At 38.5% G+C, this 22,212-nt stretch overlaps 1 protein-coding gene across 1 annotated transcript in view; it reads right to left on the reverse strand.

Moving 5' to 3' along the window:
- Positions 1–249: 249 nt before the first annotated feature.
- Positions 250–22,212, reverse strand: part of LOC126093411 (RWD domain-containing protein 1) — a 41,759-nt gene continuing 19,796 nt past the window's right edge. Inside the window, exons 3-5 of the mRNA XM_049908718.1 lie at positions 17,609–17,752; positions 7,138–7,324; positions 250–495 (exon numbers count right to left, since the gene is read on the reverse strand). Coding sequence (XP_049764675.1) covers positions 398–495; positions 7,138–7,324; positions 17,609–17,752 — 429 coding nt within the window. The 3' untranslated portion in view covers positions 250–397. The remainder of the gene's footprint in view (positions 496–7,137; positions 7,325–17,608; positions 17,753–22,212) is intronic.

Genomic DNA, 22,212 nt, shown 5'->3' on the forward strand with positions numbered 1-22,212 from the left:
TTATACTTCCTTACTGAGAAGCACTTCAGAAGACTACAAAATGGATCTTCCATTACGAGTTTCATGCATTTCTGGATGCCTGTTCAGACAATATCCAGCAACAGAAATTAAAATAGCTGAACCCAAAAATGATCCATGTTTGATTAATATTGCCCAAAATGTTCACTGTACATTGTCTTAAATAAGTTCAGATTAGTTGCTAAGTGTTCAAAAGATGTAAGGAAATTTTCTACATCTTAAAATGCATAATAAAAACAATCAAAAACAATGCATGTATTTTTTTCTCACTTCATATGTACAGTATTCACTTATGGCAACTTTCTCATATCTCACAAATGTGCTTAGGTCTTCTGCTGCCTTACACATGGAGGAATACAAAAGTTTTACAATTTTAATCTCATGAACTATCTTCTTCATCCAGTTCATCTTCAGCATCAAGGTCAAGCTCATCCATATCTTGGAAGAGGGACTCATCGACTTTAATGGTATCACCACCTATACAAAAAGAAATAAATATAATTAAAATTTTCTGCCTTATGATGAAGGATGTGGTGAAATTCCTTACAGAAAAAGACGATCCTCGTTGTTTTGTATAGCAACACAATGCAAAGAAGAAAATAGATATGAGCATTCACACACATTATACCAAGTGATGGACTGTGACAATTCAAGAACTAGATAAGCCAAATTGGAAGACTGCAATTAAATCCATTCCCTGAAAGTTTTTTTACATCTGGCTACCAACATAGAATTACAACCGTGAATAAAAGTTTGCCACTCATATTTCAACGAAAACTGTAAACTATATTCTGTACAGAAAAGCTGTTGTGTAACATAGTCCACATGTTCTTTTTACTAATATGAAGAACTACGAAAATGTCCAAAATGCAAGCATTTCTGACAACCATGAAACTTGATAACTGCACTCTCTGCAATAACTTGACTACGGTTCACAAGGTGAATATATTAACAAAGCCATTGTTCGATACTCTGTAGAACACTCAGCAACTCAAAAGCGCGTTTCTTGCTCTATAACGTGCTGCACTAGGCTTCTGGATACCACTGTGTTCTGACATACACGAACTGCTCCAACAATACAAATTGTTTCTAGCTGCCTCTGTCACACTTGGATTCGAAAAATAAATTAGTTGACAGCGAACTGTTTACAGGTAACTACCATATTAATAACCAATCAGAGAATGACTGTAGTAACAGCTTCTGTTCTTTTCACAATTGTCATGCCACTTGCTGTCAAGTGTTCGACAAAACAGCCAGTTGCACCTGACAAATGCAGTCAATGAGTAACTGCTGTGATTTGTTTTCAATGTGCGTTTTATTTCTCAGTGTGGTGAATTTGTTTTACAAGCATTAAATCTGAAACTAATGGCAAAAGAAAGCAATAAAACTATTAAAATCATGACCTGTTAGGATGTTCTCATAGAGTAACTGTTAGAAACAATGGTGGACATAACGTAAGTCACATTGTGTCCCATACAAACATTCCTCATGGTAGGATACCACCACCAGCCTCTACTGTACCCTGCCATCACCCTGTGCAACATATACAATGAAGTAACATGACAAGCTGACATTTCAATGGCAGTGTTCCTGTGCTCGTGCTAATCTCTTGTGTGTGTCCTGTTAGCAGAGGTACTTACATGAAACTGTCTTCTGCTTCCCATAGTGAAGAAAGAATTTTGCACAGTATGTCTACTCTTATTTTCTCGTCCAACAATATAGAAATTATTAGTGGTGTGTTTCCCGTAAGTCAGCCTGCTGGTGGCATTTTTACCAGGCTTGAGGTGTCCAAAGGGGTCCACAAAAAGGGATGTGGACCTTAAATATCATCCCAATGATCTGGAGAAAAAATTTGAGGGCAGAGATCTAAAATGTGTGCAATTAGTCCCTGACTGCCTCAAATGGCCACTAGGAAGTTGGAACACTACTACAGTCAAACATCAATAAAAGAGTGAACGATTATCAAAACTGCAAGTAGTAAACATGTGCTTTAAACCATTCTAATGCATGATGTCAGATATATTACCCAGATATCACCTTGATGATCATTCAGTCTTCTGTGATCTGAGAAGGCCTTTAGAAACAGATGTATGTACATTGCCCCAATAACAATAACTACAGAGAATGAATGTTTCATTCTGCAAGCAAAGTGCACAGTTTTGAAACTTCTTAATCGCTGAACCAGGCTTGAACATAGAACCTCGTCTTTTGCAGGCAATGGCTCTTAGAGACAGACCCAGGGAAAGTCTCCACACTTCATTACTTTCCAAACTGTCAGGGCAGGCCAGGAGTTGTGCCTGGATAACTCAAAAACACCTCACTTGAAACACTGTAACCGTTAACTGTATTAATCATTCTAACCTTAAATCTCAATGGATTTGAGAAGGATGCACACTTCGACATCTAATGAGGGGAGCATGAAGTGACAGGCTGGGCACTGGAGACCGAACTGAATAGTGATGTTCTTTAAGGTACCCGATATCTCATCCTAAAGCCATTCACTCTGGTTGGCCTTCACTCACGAGATATCATCCTCAAAAAGCAGACAAGGTAACTTTTACATCCATTAAAACAGCATCAGTTTTCGTAGAGTGGTGAAGGTAGCCGAGTGTGTATGATTTTAGACTAACACACATGGTGTCTTGGGGTTGAAAAAGCTACGTGTACTATTTTTAATTTTTGTCTGTGTCTGAATGTGTTGGTGTATGCGCACATTGCTAAGGGGGTAATCTGATGAACTTCCATTAGACTCTGCTTTGTGGCAGCAAAATTCCATCCATTTCTCTTACTTAAAGAAGCACTGGCCTTTACTTCAGTATTATTTTTCGTTTTCCCTTTCACTCACAAAGATATGAGAAGGATATATACCTATTTTTAAGGGAACATGTTCTCTCTTGACTTTACACATATTCACTATGTGCTGCATTTTGCCAAAAATGACCATGGCAGCTGCTGCAGTCTCTTCACGCCTAGTACAGAAATGTTATCTACAATCAGCTAGTCACAACTTATGGTTAATTGGCGTCCATCATGCATTAAACCACCCAATAAATAACCAATTGTCATCTTTTGGAGTGATATTCTCCCTTCTCTACAGTCTTTGCTGTTCAAATTCTGACACACTATGTAAAATACACTGCCACCTGTTTTCACAATTATCCTTCCAAGCAGTTTCACAAGTAGTATCTCAAGGTCTCTTCAGCAGTTCCAATTGTCAGAACATTCACATATCTCACCCCCCCCCCCTTTCCTATTTCTACCTTATTCCCTGCAATATGACTCATATTTGTGTGAATAACTCCAATAAAAACACATTTTGTATACCAAAGACCAAAAAGATGATGAATTTTCACCCACATGGTCTCATTTTATTTGCTTCTCACCCCTTTTTTTTTTTTTTTTTTTTTTTTTTTAAATGTTCAATTTTATGATATCAATCTCTACATTAACGTTCAGCTACTGTCACCCAATTCCAATTGCAAGTTGCCTATGTAAAGGCTTTCTTGGACAACAAAAATTTAATTTTCAGTATCTGACATAATTATTTACCGAATTTAAAATGCTGTAATAATCTACTCATTAAAAGGTACAGTTTTACATTAAAACTTTACCACAAAACGTCCCGTTTGAAAGTTAGAAACTTTTTATATATCTTGAGACAGTGTAACAAATGGCTTGCAAATTACCAAGACTACATTCATTTGTCTATGGGTGAAAAATTCGAAACTAATAAAACCAACATAATTAGGGTTTCGCATCTTAAACCATAAAGGTTTTACATGCTTAATATCAAATATTTAATGCTTTAACTTATTTATAATCAGACTTCTGAAAGCTTTTTTTGTACACGGGAATTCCATTCTTTAAAGAACTGGAAAAAAGGGGGAAGGGGGGGGGGGGGGGGGTTGGTAATGGAGTATTAACACAGGGTGTTACAAAAAGGTATGGCCAAACTTTCAGGAAACATTCCTCACACACAAAGAAAGAAGATATGCTATGTGGACATGTGTCCGGAAACACTTACTTTCCATGTAAGAGCTCATTTTATTACTTCTCTTCAAATCACATTAATCATGGAATGGAAACACACAGCAACAGAACGTACCAGCGTGACTTCAAACACTTTGTTACAGGAAATGTTCAAAATGTCCTCCATTAGCGTGGATACATGCATCCACCCTCCATCGCATGGAATCCCTGATGTGCTGATGCAGCCCTGGAGAATGGCGTACTGTATCCGAATCTGTTGTTGAGAAGCGTACGAACACTTCGACTGAAATGTGCAGGAGCTCCATCGTGCATGAACCACATGTTGTATCGTACTTGTAAAGGCACATGTTCTAGCAGCACAGGTAGAGTATCCCGTATGAAATCATGATAACGTGCTCCATTGAGCGTAGGTGGAAGAACATGGGACCCAATCAAGACATCACCAACAATGCCTGCCCAAACGTTCACAGAAAATCTGTGTTGATGACGTGATGGCACAACTGCGTGCGGATTCTCGTCAGCCCACACATGTTGATTGTGAAAATTTACAATTTGATGACGTTGGAATGAAGCCTCATCTGTAAAGAGAACATTTGCACTGAAATGAGGATTGACACATTGTTGGATGAACCATTCGCAGAAGTGTTCCCGTGGAGGCCAATCAGCTGCTGATAGTGCCTGCACATGCTGTACATGATACGGAAACAACTGGTTCTCCCGTAGCACTCTCCACACAGTGACTTGGTCAACGTTACCTTGTACAGCACAAACTTCTCTGACACTGACATTAGGGTTATCGTCAACTGCACGAAGAATTGCCTCGTCCATTGCAGGTGTCCTCGTCGTTCTAGGTCTTCCCCAGTCGCGAGTCATAGGCTGGAATGTTCCATGCTCTCTAAGACGCCGATCAATTGCTTCAAACGTCTTCCTGTTGGGACACCTTCGTTCTGGAAATCTGTCTCGATACAAACGTACCGCGCTACAGCTATTGCCCCGTGCTAATCCATACATCAAATGGGCATCTGACAACTCCGCATTTGTAAACATTGCACTGACTGCAAAACCACGTTCGTGATGAACACTAACCTGTTGATGCTACGTACTGATGTGCTTGATGCTAGTACTGTAGAGCAATGAGTCGCATGTCAACACTAGCACCGAAGTCAACATTACCTTCCTTAAATTGGGCCAACTGGCGGTCAATCGAGGAAGTACAGTACATACTGACAAAACTAAAATGAGCTCTAACATGGAAATTAAGCATTTCTGGACAAATGTCCACATAACATCTTTTCTTTATTTGTGTGTGAGGAATGTTTCCTGAAAGTTTGGCCGTACCTTTTTGTAATACCCTGTATAATGGCAACCTTATAGCATTATTCAGGAACATGTACAACAGCTTCTCCACCCGTCAATTGCTCTATAACGGAAATTGTGCTGTTTATGTTCAACACATTGAATCTGGTCATAGAATTAACTGGGTTATCCAGATCAGCATCAAATGATTCAGAACTTTAATATGTACCTTCACAACATCACAAGCACAGAGACTGAGCTGAATCTGCTCGATTCATACTTCAGAAAGCCATGTAGGAAAAGTTAGCATTTTTTAACATCCCAGCAATAATGATCTTTGAGGTGCGTCCACACTACTCGTGTGCTTATGAGACTCGTGAGCCTATGAGTACTGTGAACGGAGGTAGGCTCTGAGGACTCACCGTGAGATGGGCTCGGAAGCCACCCAAACCTACAGCTTGTCTAGCTTCACCTGTTGTCAGTACATCATAGGGATGCACAGCAAGCTGCGCAAGTTGAGTGGATGGGGACAAGCCTAGATCAGTCGGCTCGCTGCACTTGTCCAGTTTTTTCTTGGTTTTTTCCTATTGCTGAGTCGTGGACATTGGTTTTTCTTTTAAATTGGAGTGGACCGACAATTTTATTACTACATTCACACGTTCATAAATATTTACGAACTATATTCTGTGTTGTTGGGTTTCCACAAACTCCCATTAAAACATAAAATCCAAAAAAGTGAAACCATAAGAGCTGCACCTACTTCAGGATATTGCTTCCTTGGAGACTCTAAATAAAAATAAGGCTGAAGTAGGAATCATCAGTTGTAGGTATCCGAGCATAAATGCCAGCTGCTCAGTAACTGGTACAGCTTTCTGAAATTTGCTGTCCATCTTTGCTATCTTCAATCCAACCAAATTTATCAAATATTCAAAATCAGATGCACACATAAGGCAAAATGTATGTTTTCAACATCCAAGTCATCCATCCAATCACTCCCACTATATCTTTTTCTGCTTCTGAAAACTGGTCATCCATCATCTTTGTTTTCTTGGGTCTATGTTACTACTTCTTCTATCTTGTCCACGAGGCAACAGACGCTTCACAAAGAAATTGGCACTTGTTATAACCAGGGAATCTGGCACTAGTCACGACTGTGAGTACAGAACAGATCCTCACGTGTCAAAGCCTGGCAAGCAAATGCAAAAGTGTGGACCAAGAAACAGCACGAGCGCAAATTGGACAAGTCAGATGAGCCTCCTGACAGACGAGTCTGACGAGCACAAGCCTGGTGAGCACGAGTAGTGTGGATGCACCTTTAGAGACAGAGCACAAATTTAGATACGACTAGGATGTAAAAATCAACTGACCATGTACTTTTCAATTAAACATTCTGGCGTTAGTCTTAAGTAATTTAGGGAAACAGTCGTAAAACTAAATCTTGATGGTCAGATAGGAATTTGAATCCCATTCTTCCAGAATACAGACCCAGGACCTTAATTATTGCACTAACTAACTCCAACTCCAATAAATATGTTTATACACTTCAGTTATAACACAATAATGTCAGTCTTTAATTTAGAGTGTATATCTTGTTATAAAAAGATGTATGTTATGCATCCTTTTGGTCTGTCAGTTTTTCACACTGACAGGAAAACAGATCATCATTTGCCTTGCAGAAAGAATCATCCAGGAATGACCAGAAAGAATTATAACATGATGTTTCCACCATATCACCAAATTCAAAGTCTGCCGTACCAATTCCAAATTCAAAGTCTGCCATACCAATTTCCACATTAGAATTAAAAAAAGTACTAAAAGAATAGGCCTACATACCATCCTCAAGAAATTTGAGATCTGATTCATAAAGACTTTTATCAGAAAGGAACAGTTCCCTTCCAGTCATCTTTTTGCTATCTTTCTCCTCTTTTTCTGGCTTCTTCTTCAAATTAAATTCAGCATCAAATGCAGCCTTCCACGCCAGAAATGTTTCAACGGTAACTCTGGTGCCCTCGAACCTTTTCTGCAATAATTGGAGAAATTGTGATGCATTTTGACGTTTGTAAGCAACTTTGCTATTAAAATTTCACACTGAATAAAGATAGATAATAAAAATGTACAGGAAATAGTGAAAGTACGAACATATACAGATGAACACATCTACTGATTAGAGCTCATTTGCACCAACAGACTTGTTCAAACAAATAAACAAAAAATAAAATAAAAAAAGAGACATTTCGAAGAAACTAGAATGCATTGTTCAGTGATATTACTTTATTTCAAACTAAATTTCTAGCAAATGAAAAAATGATAACCATACATGCTAAACCATACATGTTGAACCATACATGTTGCAAAGTACCTGCTGCATTTCAAGGTTTTTACTATTCAAAACTTATTTTCTTGGGGTGCTCAAATGGCTCTGAGCACTATGGGATTTAACATCTGAGGTCATCAGTCTACGGGTAGAACTTAGAACTACTTAAACCTAACTAACCTAAGAACATCACACACATCCATGCCCAAGGCAGGATTTGAACCTGTGACCGTAGCAGTCGCACGGTTCCAGACTGAAGCGCCTAGAACTGCTCGGCCACACCGGTCAGCTCTTGAGGTGCCTCCAATAACAGTTCATCTGCAGGCTCAAATATACACACATATATCAATCTATTCTCTCCCTGCAGCATTCTTAGTCTCACAATGAAAAAAACTTAGACAGTTTTGGTTGTTGTTGTTGTGGCCTTCAGTCCTGAGACTGGTTTGATGCAGCTCTCCATGCTACTCTATCCTGTGCAAGGTTCTTCATCTCCCAGTACCTACAGCAACCTACATCCTTTTGAATCTGCTTAGTGTATTCATCTCTTGGTCTCCCCCTACGATTTTTACCCTCCACGCTGCCCTCCAATACTAAATTGGTGATCCCTTGATGCCTCAGAACATGTCCTACCAACCGATCCCTTCTTCTGGTCAAGTTGTGCCACAAACTTCTCTTCTCCCCAATCCTATTCAATACTTCCTCATTAGTTACGTGATCTACCCATCTAATCTTCAGCATTCTTCTATAGCACCACATTTCAAAAGCTTCTATTCTCTTCTTGTCCAAACTATTTACCGTCCATGTTTCACTTCCATACATGGCTACACTCCATACAAATACTTTCAGAAATGACTTCCTGACACTTAAATCTATACTCGATGTTAACAAATTTCTCTTCTTCAGAAACACTTTCCTTGCCATTGCCAGTCTACATTTTATATCCTCTCTACTTCGACCATCATCAGTTATTTTGCTCCCCAAATAGCAAAACTCCTTTACTACTTTAAGTGTCTCATTTTCTAATCTAATTGCCTCAGCATCACCCGACTTAATTCGACTACATTCCATATTGTTGATGTTCATCTTATATCCTCCCTTCAAGACACCATCCATTCCGTTCAACTGCTCTTCCAAGTCCTTTGCTGTCTCTGACAGAATTACAATATCATCAGCGAACCTCAAAGTTTTTATTTCTTCTCCATGGATTTTAATACCTACTCCAAATTTTTCTTTTGTTTCCTTTACTGCTTGCTCAATATACAGATTAAATAACATCGGGGAGAGGCTACAACCCTGTCTTACTCCCTTCCCAACCACTGCTTCCCTTTCATGTCCCTCGACTCTTATAACTGCCATCTGGTTTCTGTACAAATTGTATATAGCCTTTCGCTCCCTGTATTTTACCCCTGCCACCTTTAGAATTTGAAATAGAGTATTCCAGTCAACACTGTCAAAAGCTTTCTCTAAGTCTACAAATGCTAGAAATGTAGGTTTGCCTTTCCTTAATCTTTCTTCTAAGATAAGTCGTAAGGTCAGTATTGCCTCACGTGTTCCAGTATTTCTACGGAATCCAAATTGATCTTCCCCGAGGTCGGCTTCTACTAGTTTTTCCATTCGTCTGTAAAGAATTCGTGTTAGTACTTTGCAGCTGTGGCTTATTAAGCTGATTGTTCGGTAATTTTCACATCTGTCAACACCTGCTTTCTTTGGGATTGGAATGATTATATTCTTCTTGAAGTCTGAGGGTATTTCGCCTGTTTCATACATCTTGCTCACCAGATGGTAGAGTTTCGTCAGGACTGGCTCTCCCAAGGCCGTCAGTAGTTCTACTGGAATGTTGTCTACTCCGGGGGCCTTGTTTCGACTCAGGTCTTTCAGTGCTCTGTCAAACTCTTCACGCAGTATCGTATCTCCCATTTCATCTTCATCTACATCCTCTTCCATTTCCATAATATTGTTCTCAAGTATATCGCCCTTGTATAGACCCTCTATATACTTCTTCCACCTTTCTGCTTTCCCTTCTTTGCTTAGAACTGGGTTTCCATCTGAGCTCTTGATGTTCATACAAGTGGTTCTCTTATCTCCAAAGGTCTCTTTAATTTTCCTGTAGGCAGTATCTATCTTACCCCTAGTGAGATAAGCCTCTACATCCTTACATTTGCCCTCTAGCCATCCCTGCTTAGCCATTTTGCACTTCCTGTCGATCTCATTTTTGAGACGTTTGTATTCCTTTTTGCCTGCTTCATTTACTGCATTTTTATATTTTCTCCTTTCATCAATTAAATTCAATATTTCTTCTGTTACCCAAGGATTTCTACTAGCCCTCGTCTTTTTACCTACTTGATCCTCTGCTGCCTTCACTACTTCATCCCTCAGAGCTACCCATTCTTCTTCTACTGTATTTCTTTCCCCCATTCCTGTCAATTGTTCCATTATGCTCTCCCTGAAACTCTGTACAACCTTTGGTTCTTTCAGTTTATCCAGGTCCCATCTCCTTAAATTCCCACCTTTTTGCAGTTTCTTCAGTTTTAATCTACAGGTCATAACCAATAGATTGTGGTCAGAGTCCACATCTGCCCCTGGAAATGTCTTACAATTTAAAACCTGGTTCCTAAATCTCTGTCTTACCATTATATAATCTATCTGATACCTTTTAGTGTCTCCAGGGTTCTTCCATGTATACAACCTTCTATCATGATTCTTAAACCAAGTGTTAGCTATGATTAAGTTGTGCTCTGTGCAAAATTCTACCAGGCGGCTTCCTCTTTCATTTCTTAGCCCCAATCCATATTCACCTACTACGTTTCCTTCTCTCCCTTTTCCTACACTCGAATTCCAGTCACCCATGACTATTAAATTTTCGTCTCCATTCACTATCTGAATAATTTCTTTTATTTCATCAATTTCTTCGTCATCTGCAGAGCTAGTTGGCATATAAACTTGTACTACTGTAGTAGGTATGGGCTTCGTATCTAATAACTGTAATTACTGTCCAGTAATTCTGTATCATAATTTTTTAGTTTTCTTAGTTTGTTTCAGCAAAATGACAATATTCAATAATTACGTAATAACTGACTTCCTTGACTGATGCCTCGGGCCATTTCCAATAAAAGTGTACTTAGTAAGCTCACAACAGCAATTATTAACTATTCTGCAATGGGAAAAGATGTGGTATTTCAACCATGTGGGCAATAAACATTATAGATTATTTCCAATCATCATACTTCGAGTAATATTATTAGATTTTTTTCCCAAATGTAGTGCCGTGCTGTCCTGATAAAGACCAGATATATTCTAAAATAGTTTGGTATTAAAGGAAATAAGTTGTTCTTTCCTCCAAAATTATTTACATTGTATCAGAACTTTCCATACCATTGGCATACTTGAAAGATGATTAATTTTTGCAATTACTACTATCTTGCAATATTTTACTGAACTGCGGCATTTCTTGAACTAGAGATGTGAACTTCTGTGTTACCTTACAACTGTATTACCATGTAGACTTTTGTGGTACATAACACAAGATATAAGCCAAAATAATGACTGGGGGGGGGGGGGCTTTTCATGAACTCAAGATTTGACTATCATGTACAATACATGCCTAACAGTTCTCATACCACAAGGTACATTTCTACCCATCACCTCTTTCTAGGTTACAACATTAGCAAGGCACTGTCAACTGTAACAATGTGTTCATAATTAATTTTGATGAGTAGCCAACAATAAACTAAATATGTCAACAAAGAATCAGAAGCATTAATATCCAGAAGGACTAAAATAAAGACAAGTGATGTCTTAATGTGGCTCAAAAATATATTAAGTCCACGAGGAGGACACGCACGGGTAGTCTCTCTCTCTCTCTCTCTCTCTCTCTCTCTCTCTCTCTCTCTGTGTGTGTGTGTGTGTGTGTGTGTGTGTGTGTGTGTGTGTGTGTGTAAGTAAGTAAGTAAGTAAAAGGCCTACATACAGCTATTCACCACACTGTAATTGACGTTTATCAAAAGCAAAAACAGAACTGTTTGTAATCTACACAAAAATATTATAATGATCCAAAATGGACTATGTTATCTTAGAGAAGTACTGTACTAAAATAATTTGAATGTGACACCATAAGCAACTGCCATGGGCAATTGAAAAGGAAATTTGGTAGCTTTTCACAAATTTGCAAAAACAAATTTTGAAACAGTATATAACTAATACACAAATAACATTTTATAAACTTCTAACCATACCATGACTTCAGTATTGTAGTGAAAACTGTACTTGAAAAGAGCAAAATACAAAGGATAAAATTAGGAGTGAGAATTACACAAAGTTAACCTGCATAAAATATTACAGTCCACCTGAAACTGAAGTTATAAAATTTAAGACATAGCAATAATGGTGTCTATATATGTTATGTATCTAAGACCATTGTGTGATGAAAGAAAAAGAAAGAAATATTAGGGTTTCACATCCCATTAACAATGAGCCATTAAAGACCAAGCATACGGATTAGTACAAGCAAACTGGATGTATCATTTTCAAAAACAAAAAACTGCTGGCATTTGCCCAATGGTCATGTGGGCCTCTAAGCCACCATCCCCTAAATGCAAAGCCTTGCTTGGCTTTCTTGTCTAAGCTCTCTCTCTTTAGCAACTATCAAAGCAAAGAAAACTATCCATGTGACAACCAAGTAAGAGGTGAATCAACAGACCAGGACAGGCAAGAGCACCGGATCTCACATTACTATTATTATTATTATTATTATTATTATTATTATTATTATTACTACGGAATAATTCAGCATGTCGGATGATTGGGACATCATCACACCTAGTACTGGCTATCAGTTTGTGACAAACCAGGCAGATTTTTTCAAACTGTTATGTTTTTCTTCCCCCCACCCCCACAAAAAAAAAAAAAATAAAAATAAAAATTCTGGCAAATAGTTTCAATACTGTTACTTTTATGGCATGTGTATAGTACTAAAAATCTCAAATATTAACTCATGGCTTGACCAACTTGACTTTATTATCCATTACAGTCTTTTAGTTAATTGGTACTCATAAGTACAAATAGATTACTTAGAAACTGTGCTAATGGCAAAATAGTAGTAATTTCAAGTTCTGTTATCATTTTTCATATGTAAACATACATTCAGTTACTCACTTTCAGATAAAGTAGATCAAAAGTATATATAAATAAGAATCTTGACAGCTCACTCATTTAGTTTCAGAGTAAACAGCATTCTTATTTACAATGTCATTACTAAAGTAGAATCCCATATGTCCAATAGCAATTTTTGTTTTATCTAAAGGTCCTCAGTCAAACAAATCTTATTCTTCTACTCAGTTGTTCAAAAGAGAAACCTTTACTTGTAATTTGTAAAAAGACAGCAAACAGCAAAGTAGTAGTTGTGATTTTCAGTCCGACAATTGGTTTGATGCAGCTCTCCATGCTACTACATCCTGTGCAAGCCTCTTCATCTCCAAATAACTACTGCAAGCTACATCTTTCTATATCTGCTTACTATATTCCTCTCTTGGGCTCCCTCTACGATTTTTACATGCCACACTTCCCTCCAGTACTACATTGGTGATCCCTTGATGTCTCAGAATGTGTAGTATCAATCTCTACTTTTTGTCAAATTGTGCCACAAATTTCTTGTCTCCCCAATTGTAGTCAGCACCTTCCTCATTAGTTACACGATTGACCCATCTGATATTCAGCATTCTTCTGTAGCACCACATTTCAAAAGCTTCTATTCTCTTCTTGTCTAAACTGTTTATCATCCATGTTTCACTTCCACACATGGCTACACTCCAGACAAATACCTCCAGAAAAGACTTCCCAACACTGAAATCTACATTCAGTGTTAACAACTTTCTCTTCTTCAGAAAGCTTTTTGTGCCATTCCCAGTCTACATTTTATATCCTCTCTACTTCATCCATCATTAGTTATTTTGCTGCCAAAATAGCAAAACTCATCTGCTACTTTAAGTGTCTCGTTTTCTAATTTAATTTCCTTTGCATCAACTATATACATTCCATTATCCTTATTTAGCTGTTGTTGATAATCTTATATACTCCTTTGAAGAATGTCCATTCCATTCAACAGCTCTTCCAAGTTCTTTGCTGTCTCTAACAGATTTACAATGTCACTGGCAAATCTCAAAGTTTTTATTTCTACTCCCTGGACTTTCATTCCTACTCCAAATTTTACTTTGGTTTGGCTTGTTCAGTGTACATATTGAATAACATCAGGGATAAGCTACAACTGATCTCTCTCCCTTTTCAACCACTGCCTACCTTTCATGCCCCTCGACTATTATGACAACTGTCTGGTTTCTGCACAAGTTGCTTTTGTTCCCTGTATTTTACCCTTGCTACCTTCAGACTTTGAAAGAGAGTATTCCAGTCAACATAGCCAAAAGGTTTCTCTTAAGTCTACAAATGCTATAAATGTAGGTTTGCCTTTCCTCACCCTATCTTCTATTAGAAGTCGTAGGGTCAGTATTGCCTCGCATATTCCTACATTTCTCCTGAATCCAAACTGATCTCTCTTGAGGTCTGCTTCTACCAGTTTTTCCATTCTTCTGCAGAGAATTCATGTCAGTATTTTGCATCCATGACTTATTAAACTGACAGTTCGGTAATTTTCACACCTGTCTGCAACTGCTTTCTTTGGAATTGGAATTACTATATTCTTCTTGAAGTCTGAGGGTATTTGCCTGTCTCATACATCTAGCACACCAGAGGGAAGAGTTTTGTCATGGCTGGCTCTCCCATGGCTATCAATAGTTTTGATAGAATATTGTCTGCTCCCAGGGCTTTGTTTCGACATAGATCTTTCAGAGCTTTGTCAAATCCTTCTCAAAGTATTGTATCTCACCCCCCAATCCATCTTCATTTATGTACACTTCCCTTACTATAATATTGCTTTCCTTTTGTCTGCTGCCAGCCGCTGTGGCCGAGTGCTTCTAGGCGCTTCAGTCTGGAACCGTGCTGCTGCTACAGACACAGGTTCAAATCCAGCCTCGGGTGTGGATGTGTGTGATAACCTTAGGTTAGTTAGATTTAAGTAGTTCTAAGTCTAGGGGTTAGGCCTTGTCTTTTCACCTATTTGATCCTGTCGCCCTCATTATTTCACCTCTTAAAGCTACCCATTCCTCTTCTATGGTATTCCCTTCCCCTGTTCTAGTCAACCATTGCCTAATGCTCCCTCTGAAGCTCTCGGCAATCTCTGGTTCATTCAACTTATCCAGGTACCATCTCCTTAAATTCCTATCTCTGCAATTTCTTCAATTTACAACCAATAAATTGTGGTCAGAGTACACATCTGCCCCTAGAATGTGTTACAAGTTACAAACTGGTTCCAAAATTTCTGCAAAATTCTACCAGGTGGCTTCCTCTTTCAATCCTTTCCTCCAGTCCATATTCACCTATTTTTTCTTCTCTTCCTTTTCCTACTATCGAATTCCAATCCTCCATCACGATTAAATTTATGTCTCCTTTAACTATCTGAACAATTTCTTTTATCTCATCATACATTTCTTCTATCTCTTCATCGTTTGTGGAGCTAGTCGGCATGCAAACTTTTACTACTGTGGTAGGCATGGGCTTCGTGTCTACCTTGGCTATGACAATGCGTTCACTATGCTGTTCATAATAGCTTACCCACGTTTCCATTTTCTTATTCATTATTAAACCCACACCTACATTAACCCAACCAGAAGTTCTGTTCCTCCTGCCACTGAACTTCACTAATTCCCACAGTATCTGGATCGAACCTATCCATTTCCCCTTTTCAAATTTTTTTAACCTACCCACCCCAGTTAAGGAATTCCATGCTCCGATCCACAGAATGTCAGTTTTGTTTCTCCTGATGACGATATCCTCCTGAGTAGCCCCCACCTGGAGGTTCGAATGGGAGACCATTTTACCTCTGGAATATTTTATCCAAGAAAATGCCATCATCATTTAACAGTAGAGCTGCACATCTTTGGGAAAACATTACAGCTGAATTTTTCCCTGCTTTCAGTCGTTCACAGTACCTGCACAGTAAGGCCGTTTTGACTGATGTTACAAGGCCAAATCAATCATTTATCCAGAGTGTTGCCCCTGCAACTACTGAAAAGGCTGTTGCCCCTTTTCAGGAACCAATCGTTTGTCTGGCCTATCAACAGATAACCTTCCACTGTGGTTGTACTTAAGGTACAGCCATCTGTATCACTGAGGCACACAAGCCACCCCACCGACGGCGAAGTCCATGGTTCATGGGGGAGCAAAGAACAATAGCTGAATTTATTGCAAATTATTGTAATCTTATAACAGAGAGGCTGCTGGGAGCCATTTCAGTCAGTCTGTGGAGATTTATGATATGAGCATGATCTGTACCTGAAATTACTGCATAATGTACACAGACAAATTACCACAAGTCACAAGACATAAAAAATGCCAAATAGAATCCAAATTCTGTATTCAAGAGTTTACACAGTGCCTGTTTTTCAGTGATTGACTGTGAACTCTTAATTAATTTTATGAACTGTGTTAATTTTCAATAATGCATTCTACCAACTGTGACAGTAGTATTGGACTATGAATTGTATTATTTCTAAATTATACTTACTGTGCACATCGTTTTTTTGTATTGACTGATATGGCTGTTACACTTGAAGGACAATGTAATTAGGGATCATCTTAATGACATACTTGCCACATGTAAACTTTTGGGTCACTTTAGTGTTAAAACTACTGCATTCGAACAATTGTTACAGGACATCAATAATGTGTATTATGTGGCTTACCCTTTATCTGTGCACAAATTACAGTAAACGAGACTCGATCTGCCCATAAACAGTATGTTACTTAATATCAAAGTGCAATTAAAGTGTTTTGGACTGTAAACCTGGTGTGTAGCCCACTTTCACTAATTACTTTTCAGCCAGATTCGATGGAGGTGCAACTACTGATGGCAAAGCACGGGTAAATAGGGTCATGTTACAAGTGTGACTAATCTTCTGCAAAAGCCACTATATCAGCACCTTTAATCATGTGTGCCTGACAAACGCTCTTTCTCCAACACCCAGGTAGTGCAGGGCAGAGTCTTCTCATATGCTGCTGTATCATGGGTGTACCATGCATACCTCGATTTGGAAAACTGCCATCATTTTTAGGTGTGTGTTAACAATGGGGTCACTGTTGGCTATCATAGCCTTTAATCATACATAGACAAATCACAGAACAACAAATCTCTCACAAATTCAGAGCTGAATAACAACACCTATGAGCACTCAGGCACACCACGCTTTGGGATCCAGAAGCTAACCACACTGTGGGATCAGGAAGCCACCACCAAACACAGGAAACAAGGACACTAACTTGGACATGTAGGTCCAGGCTGGTAACATTCTAGAAGTACTAACTAAGGAAAAAACACTTGTCAACATGACATGCTTCACGCAAAAGTGGAGGTATTTTGAAACAGGAGGGCACTGCCACTGATTTCCAACACCAAACAATGTGGAAATTTATTGATATGTGAACCCATTTATTCACAACATCCTGCAGGCAACCTGTACCTTCATCATTACAGTGATTTATCCCATTGCCCCTAAACTTTGGTTAAGTTATCCCTTGGATATGAGGGTACTGCTGTGTATCCTAGTTCATCTGCCCTCAGTCGTATTTAGCCCATATGGGACATACCAAGGGAGAGAGTGCACAGATGTAGTTCCAAGAGCTGTAGGCAGCAATTGGATCAGCAACACTCAGGCCCAACCAATGCTTTAGGTCTCTTGTGAAGCACACATTCATGTATAGATCTCTCCATTTCAATTGTGTGTATTACTAGGCACCAATGCCAACAAAGTTGTCATATTAGCTGTTAACTTTCTGCTAAGAGCTTCAAAACTGAAAATACAAATGCTGTAATTTTGCCACTTCCACTTTGCTGAACTGAATTCTGAAGATTTTGTTTTACAGTCACAAGTAATAAAAATTGCTCACCCTTTCGGCCTCTTCCGCCTCTATTTCTTTTCTCCTTTCAGCCTCTTCTCTAGCATTCCGGACTTCATCCCACCGCATGTTTAGCCATTCCTGAGCTGATGAAACTAAGGTAAATATCATGACAGTTCCTAAATTGTCTTCAGCCTAAAGAAAAAAAAAAAAACAAAAGAGGTTACAGCTATAAGAATGAAAACTTTCATACTCTAGAGCAAAGCAAAAACATTAGTAAAACTGACTCGGCAAATAATCACCACCACCACCACACCACCACCGTTAATCAATGTAATCTCCAGGATGGAATAACAGCAATATGGAAAGGACAGACTGCTACTCACCGCATAGAGGAGGCACTGAGTTGTGGACACACAATGAAAAGATTGCTAAACTTTTAGCTATCAAACAAAAAAGTTCTCCTCCTTACTCTCTCACACAAATACAAATACAAACACAAAACACACACACACACACACACACACACACACACACACACACACACACACACACACACACACGGCTACTGTTTATGGCGCGGCTGTAGGCAGTAAACATCAAAATGATGATAATGCAAATTTTACTCAAAGTTGAGGAATCGTGGGATGTCACACAGGTCATAAATATCTGTAATTTTCCTTGTTTTCATTCTTCACAACATAATCAATTCAAATTAGGATCCTTTTTGACTGAACATTGAGAATAGTGAATGGCAAACAAATAATAGAATAACTGGAGATGACAGTTCACCATGTAGAGTGTGTATCCTCATACAATTGCATTATCAAATTATTTGCAGAATCAAAATTACATATTATTAAAGAAATGACAGCTATGTTGTAATATTGATTCTTGTTGAACAATGTGAAAGAAGATTCATTTTAGAAAATACTGTCTGAAGATTTTTTTAAGTTGTTATAATTATTTTGGAATAATTTGAAACATCATATTGTCATTTTTAATACTTCAATATTTTCATGGAGTGTAAATGAAAGGTTCCATCATGGATAAGACAGTCTTCAAATTTAAGTATAAAAATGAAATTTGTAAGAAAGTTTAATATTAAATATTGATTAAATGACAAATCATTTGTTTTTTGTAAACATAATATCAGGTAGAATACATATATAAGATAATAAGTTACATATCATAAAATACACTAATGAATCATTTTGTACTACAAGTTATTTAATTGCCAGCTGTGCTGTGACAAGGTATAGCAGTGGAGATAGGAGGCAGTCAGTAATTCTGTAGAAAGATCAGAGTGTGAACAGTATATATATCAATAATGAATAAAATACATTACTTAACAGAATCCACAATTATTTCGGGATGGAGAAAAATTCTTGTCCAAAAACTGATATTTACAGAAATGAAAACCACATACCCTACAACATTACAGACCACAAGGGGACAACAGGTATGGCCACCGTATTTTTTTTTTTTCCAAGAGCCCATTTGGCTGCTGCATCTACCTGTACGATCCCATTGCTGCAGAGTCACATGTGCCCTCTCATTGCTGCAGAGTCACATGTGCCCCAAGAGCCAGCAGTGATTTCTCTTTACTACAGTTCTACAGAGATATGCCTAAATGTCACAGACACAATTCTCTGCTGCATATATTCTATGTAAACACTGAAGAGCACTGTATGCATTGCAGTAGTTTATGAAAATCTTTGTACAGGCACGTTTCACCTGTTTCAAAGACATGATTACTGCATAGAATTTGACATCAAATATGCTGAATTTTGTCAAATTTTCTGAATTTATGGTCAGTGAATCCTCAGACTGCACACATAACAGCCAACTAAGTTCCCTCACTTCAAACCAACTGTGTAAATCATTTCAATGTTCTGTGCTCCACTAAAATGAGGACAGATAAAATTTCCTGTACTTGTTGTACAACAGAAATTAAAAATTATTCAGAGTCCCTATCAGTCAAAGCAACTTCGTACAGGTAGCAAAGCTACAAGAGACCCTACACTATACTCAACTGTGAGTAATTTTACAAAAATTCCTAATGCCTTTGTGACTTGGGGGTAATTCAAAAATAGTTGGCCTACTAGTGGATGAGCAACAATGATGGATACGGGGACACTCTTTGGTCAGTTTAGTTTTAATATTGTGTTGCATGGTCAGAAACCACTGTCAGAAATTAAGTGCTTGTTCACTTAGTTGTTACTGTTAGAGGCTACAAGTACAGCTTGTCATACAAACCTCCATTCCCAGTATAATCTGCACTTGGTGTACTAAGTCCAACAACTTTCGGTACAATGACACTCTGGCTAGCCCATAAATCGCGCACCCTAACCTAGACAGCACGAGACCAATGCTCTGCATAGTAGTTGTACACAGGTTCAATGTATTTGGAGTGATAAGTGGGTGTCACAAGGACCTGGCTACACCTAATATCATCCAGGACGTCCTTTTGCCTGGTGTAGTGCAGAAACTTCACATGGAATGGTCTCAATAAGTCACTGGAAGTTCCTTGCAGAAATATTGTGCAGTGCTGCTTCTATAGCTATCCACAATTGTGAAAGTGTGCCAGTGCAGGATTTTGTGCATGAACTGACCTCTCAATTGTGTCCTATAAATTTTCAGTGGGATTAATGTTGGGCGAAATGTGTGACCAAGTCATTTGCTCAAATTGTCCAGAATGTTCTTCAAACTGATCGCGAACGACTGTGGCCCACTGACATGGCACATTGTCATCCATAAAAATTCCATCATTGTTTGGGAACCTGAAGACCATGAATGGCTGGTAAAGTAGCCGAACATAACTATTTCTAATCAATTATCAGTTCAGTTGAACCAGAGGACCCAGTCCATTCCATGCAAAAACAGCCCACACCATTAGGGAGCCACAAACAGCTTTCACAGTGCCTTGCTGATAACTTGGGTGCACGACTTTGTGGGGTCTGTGCCACACACTAACCATACAGTCTCCTCTTAACCAACTGAAATCAGGACTCATCTGACAAGACCATGGTTTTCCAGTTTCCAACTGAAATGATCATGAGCCCAGTAGAGGCGCTGCAAGCGATGATGTGCCGTTAGCAAAAGCACTTGTGTCAGTCGTCTGCTGCCATAGCCCATAATTACAAAATTCCCAGCACAAACTTAACTGAAATGTTTGTCGTATATTCCACATTGATTTCTGCGGTAACTTCATGCAGTGATGCTTGCCTGTTAGCACTGACAACTCCATTTGCAAATGCCGAATTCCAAAACAACTTCCAAAATGGAATGTCAATATGCACCCAGCTCCAAATAACATTCTGCTTTCAAAGTCTGTTAATTCCCGTTGTGTGGCCATAATCACATCCGAAACCTATTCACACGAATCACGGGAGTACAATGACAGCTCCTCCAATGCACTGCCCCTATATAGCTTGTGTACACAGTACTATTGCCATAGTGCATATTGCTATCCCATGATTTTTGTCACCACAGTGTACATCTCAACCTTGAAGTACCATTCCCTCATACTACCCTTGGAGTTTCACATTCTGGGTTGTAATCTGTCTGGCAACTTCCATACCAACAAATACCAATACCAGCTGCTGTCATCCACCTGTGGAGATGAAGTGTTCTATCATTCTGACTGCCCCAGCCTTGGCTTCTCATGAAGTACAGTAAACTTTCTTAGGTGAGTGTAGAAAGTTCTCCCTGAATGTCTGCTGTTGCAGAGGAGAGAGTGTCCATGTAATTTGGTAAAAGCTGTTCTGCCCAAGTCTCTCCTTATCAGCAACTACTTATTTGTGTTAAGGAGGATGACACTATTCTGGCTACGAAATGAAGCTGGACTGTTGGAGTAGGCAACCTGTAATCAGCCTGTTTGTTTCACTGAGAGCTGTGTCTGTCTGTCCATAATGATCTTTACCAGACTGTAGATTCACATTCCACACCAGAAAATCACAGTGTCATTGCTGATGCAGGGATTGTGGAAGGATGGGAGTCCAATTTGCCGTAGAGATTTTCATGTTATTGTTATTGTTATTATTATTATTCCTTTACTTTCTCAGACGTTAAGTCTGGTTAAAAATGGAAAGTGACGCGGACCTTGATCAAGCGTCACTTCCTTTTAACTGTACGGTATATGTTATATTGCATTTAGGAACTTTCGGGTAATTGAACATGTATCAATAATTACGGATTTCTGTAATTGTATATATAAGTTTGGATGTAGCTGTATTGTGTTGATGTACTGGTGGATATTGTGTGGTATGACTCCTGTAGTTGATAGTATAATTGGTATAATGTCAACTTTATCCTGATGCCACATGTCCTTGACTTCCTCAGCCAGTTGGATGTATTTTTCAATTTTTTCTCCCGTTTTCTTTTGTATATTTGTTGTATTGGGTATGGATATTTCGATTAGTTGTGTTAATTTCTTCTTTTTATTGGTGAGTATGATGTCAGGTTTGTTATGTGGTGTTGTTTTATCTGTTATAATCGTTATGTTCCAGTATAATTTGTATTCATCATTCTCCAGTACATTTTGTGGTGCATACTTGTATGTGGGAACGTGTTGTTTTATAAGTTTATGTTGTAAGGCAAGCTGTTGATGTATTATTTTTGCTACATTGTCATGTCTTCTGGGGTATTCTGTA

This window comes from Schistocerca cancellata, chromosome 1, assembly GCF_023864275.1.
Source record: "Schistocerca cancellata isolate TAMUIC-IGC-003103 chromosome 1, iqSchCanc2.1, whole genome shotgun sequence".
Lineage (NCBI taxonomy): Eukaryota > Metazoa > Arthropoda > Insecta > Orthoptera > Acrididae > Schistocerca > Schistocerca cancellata.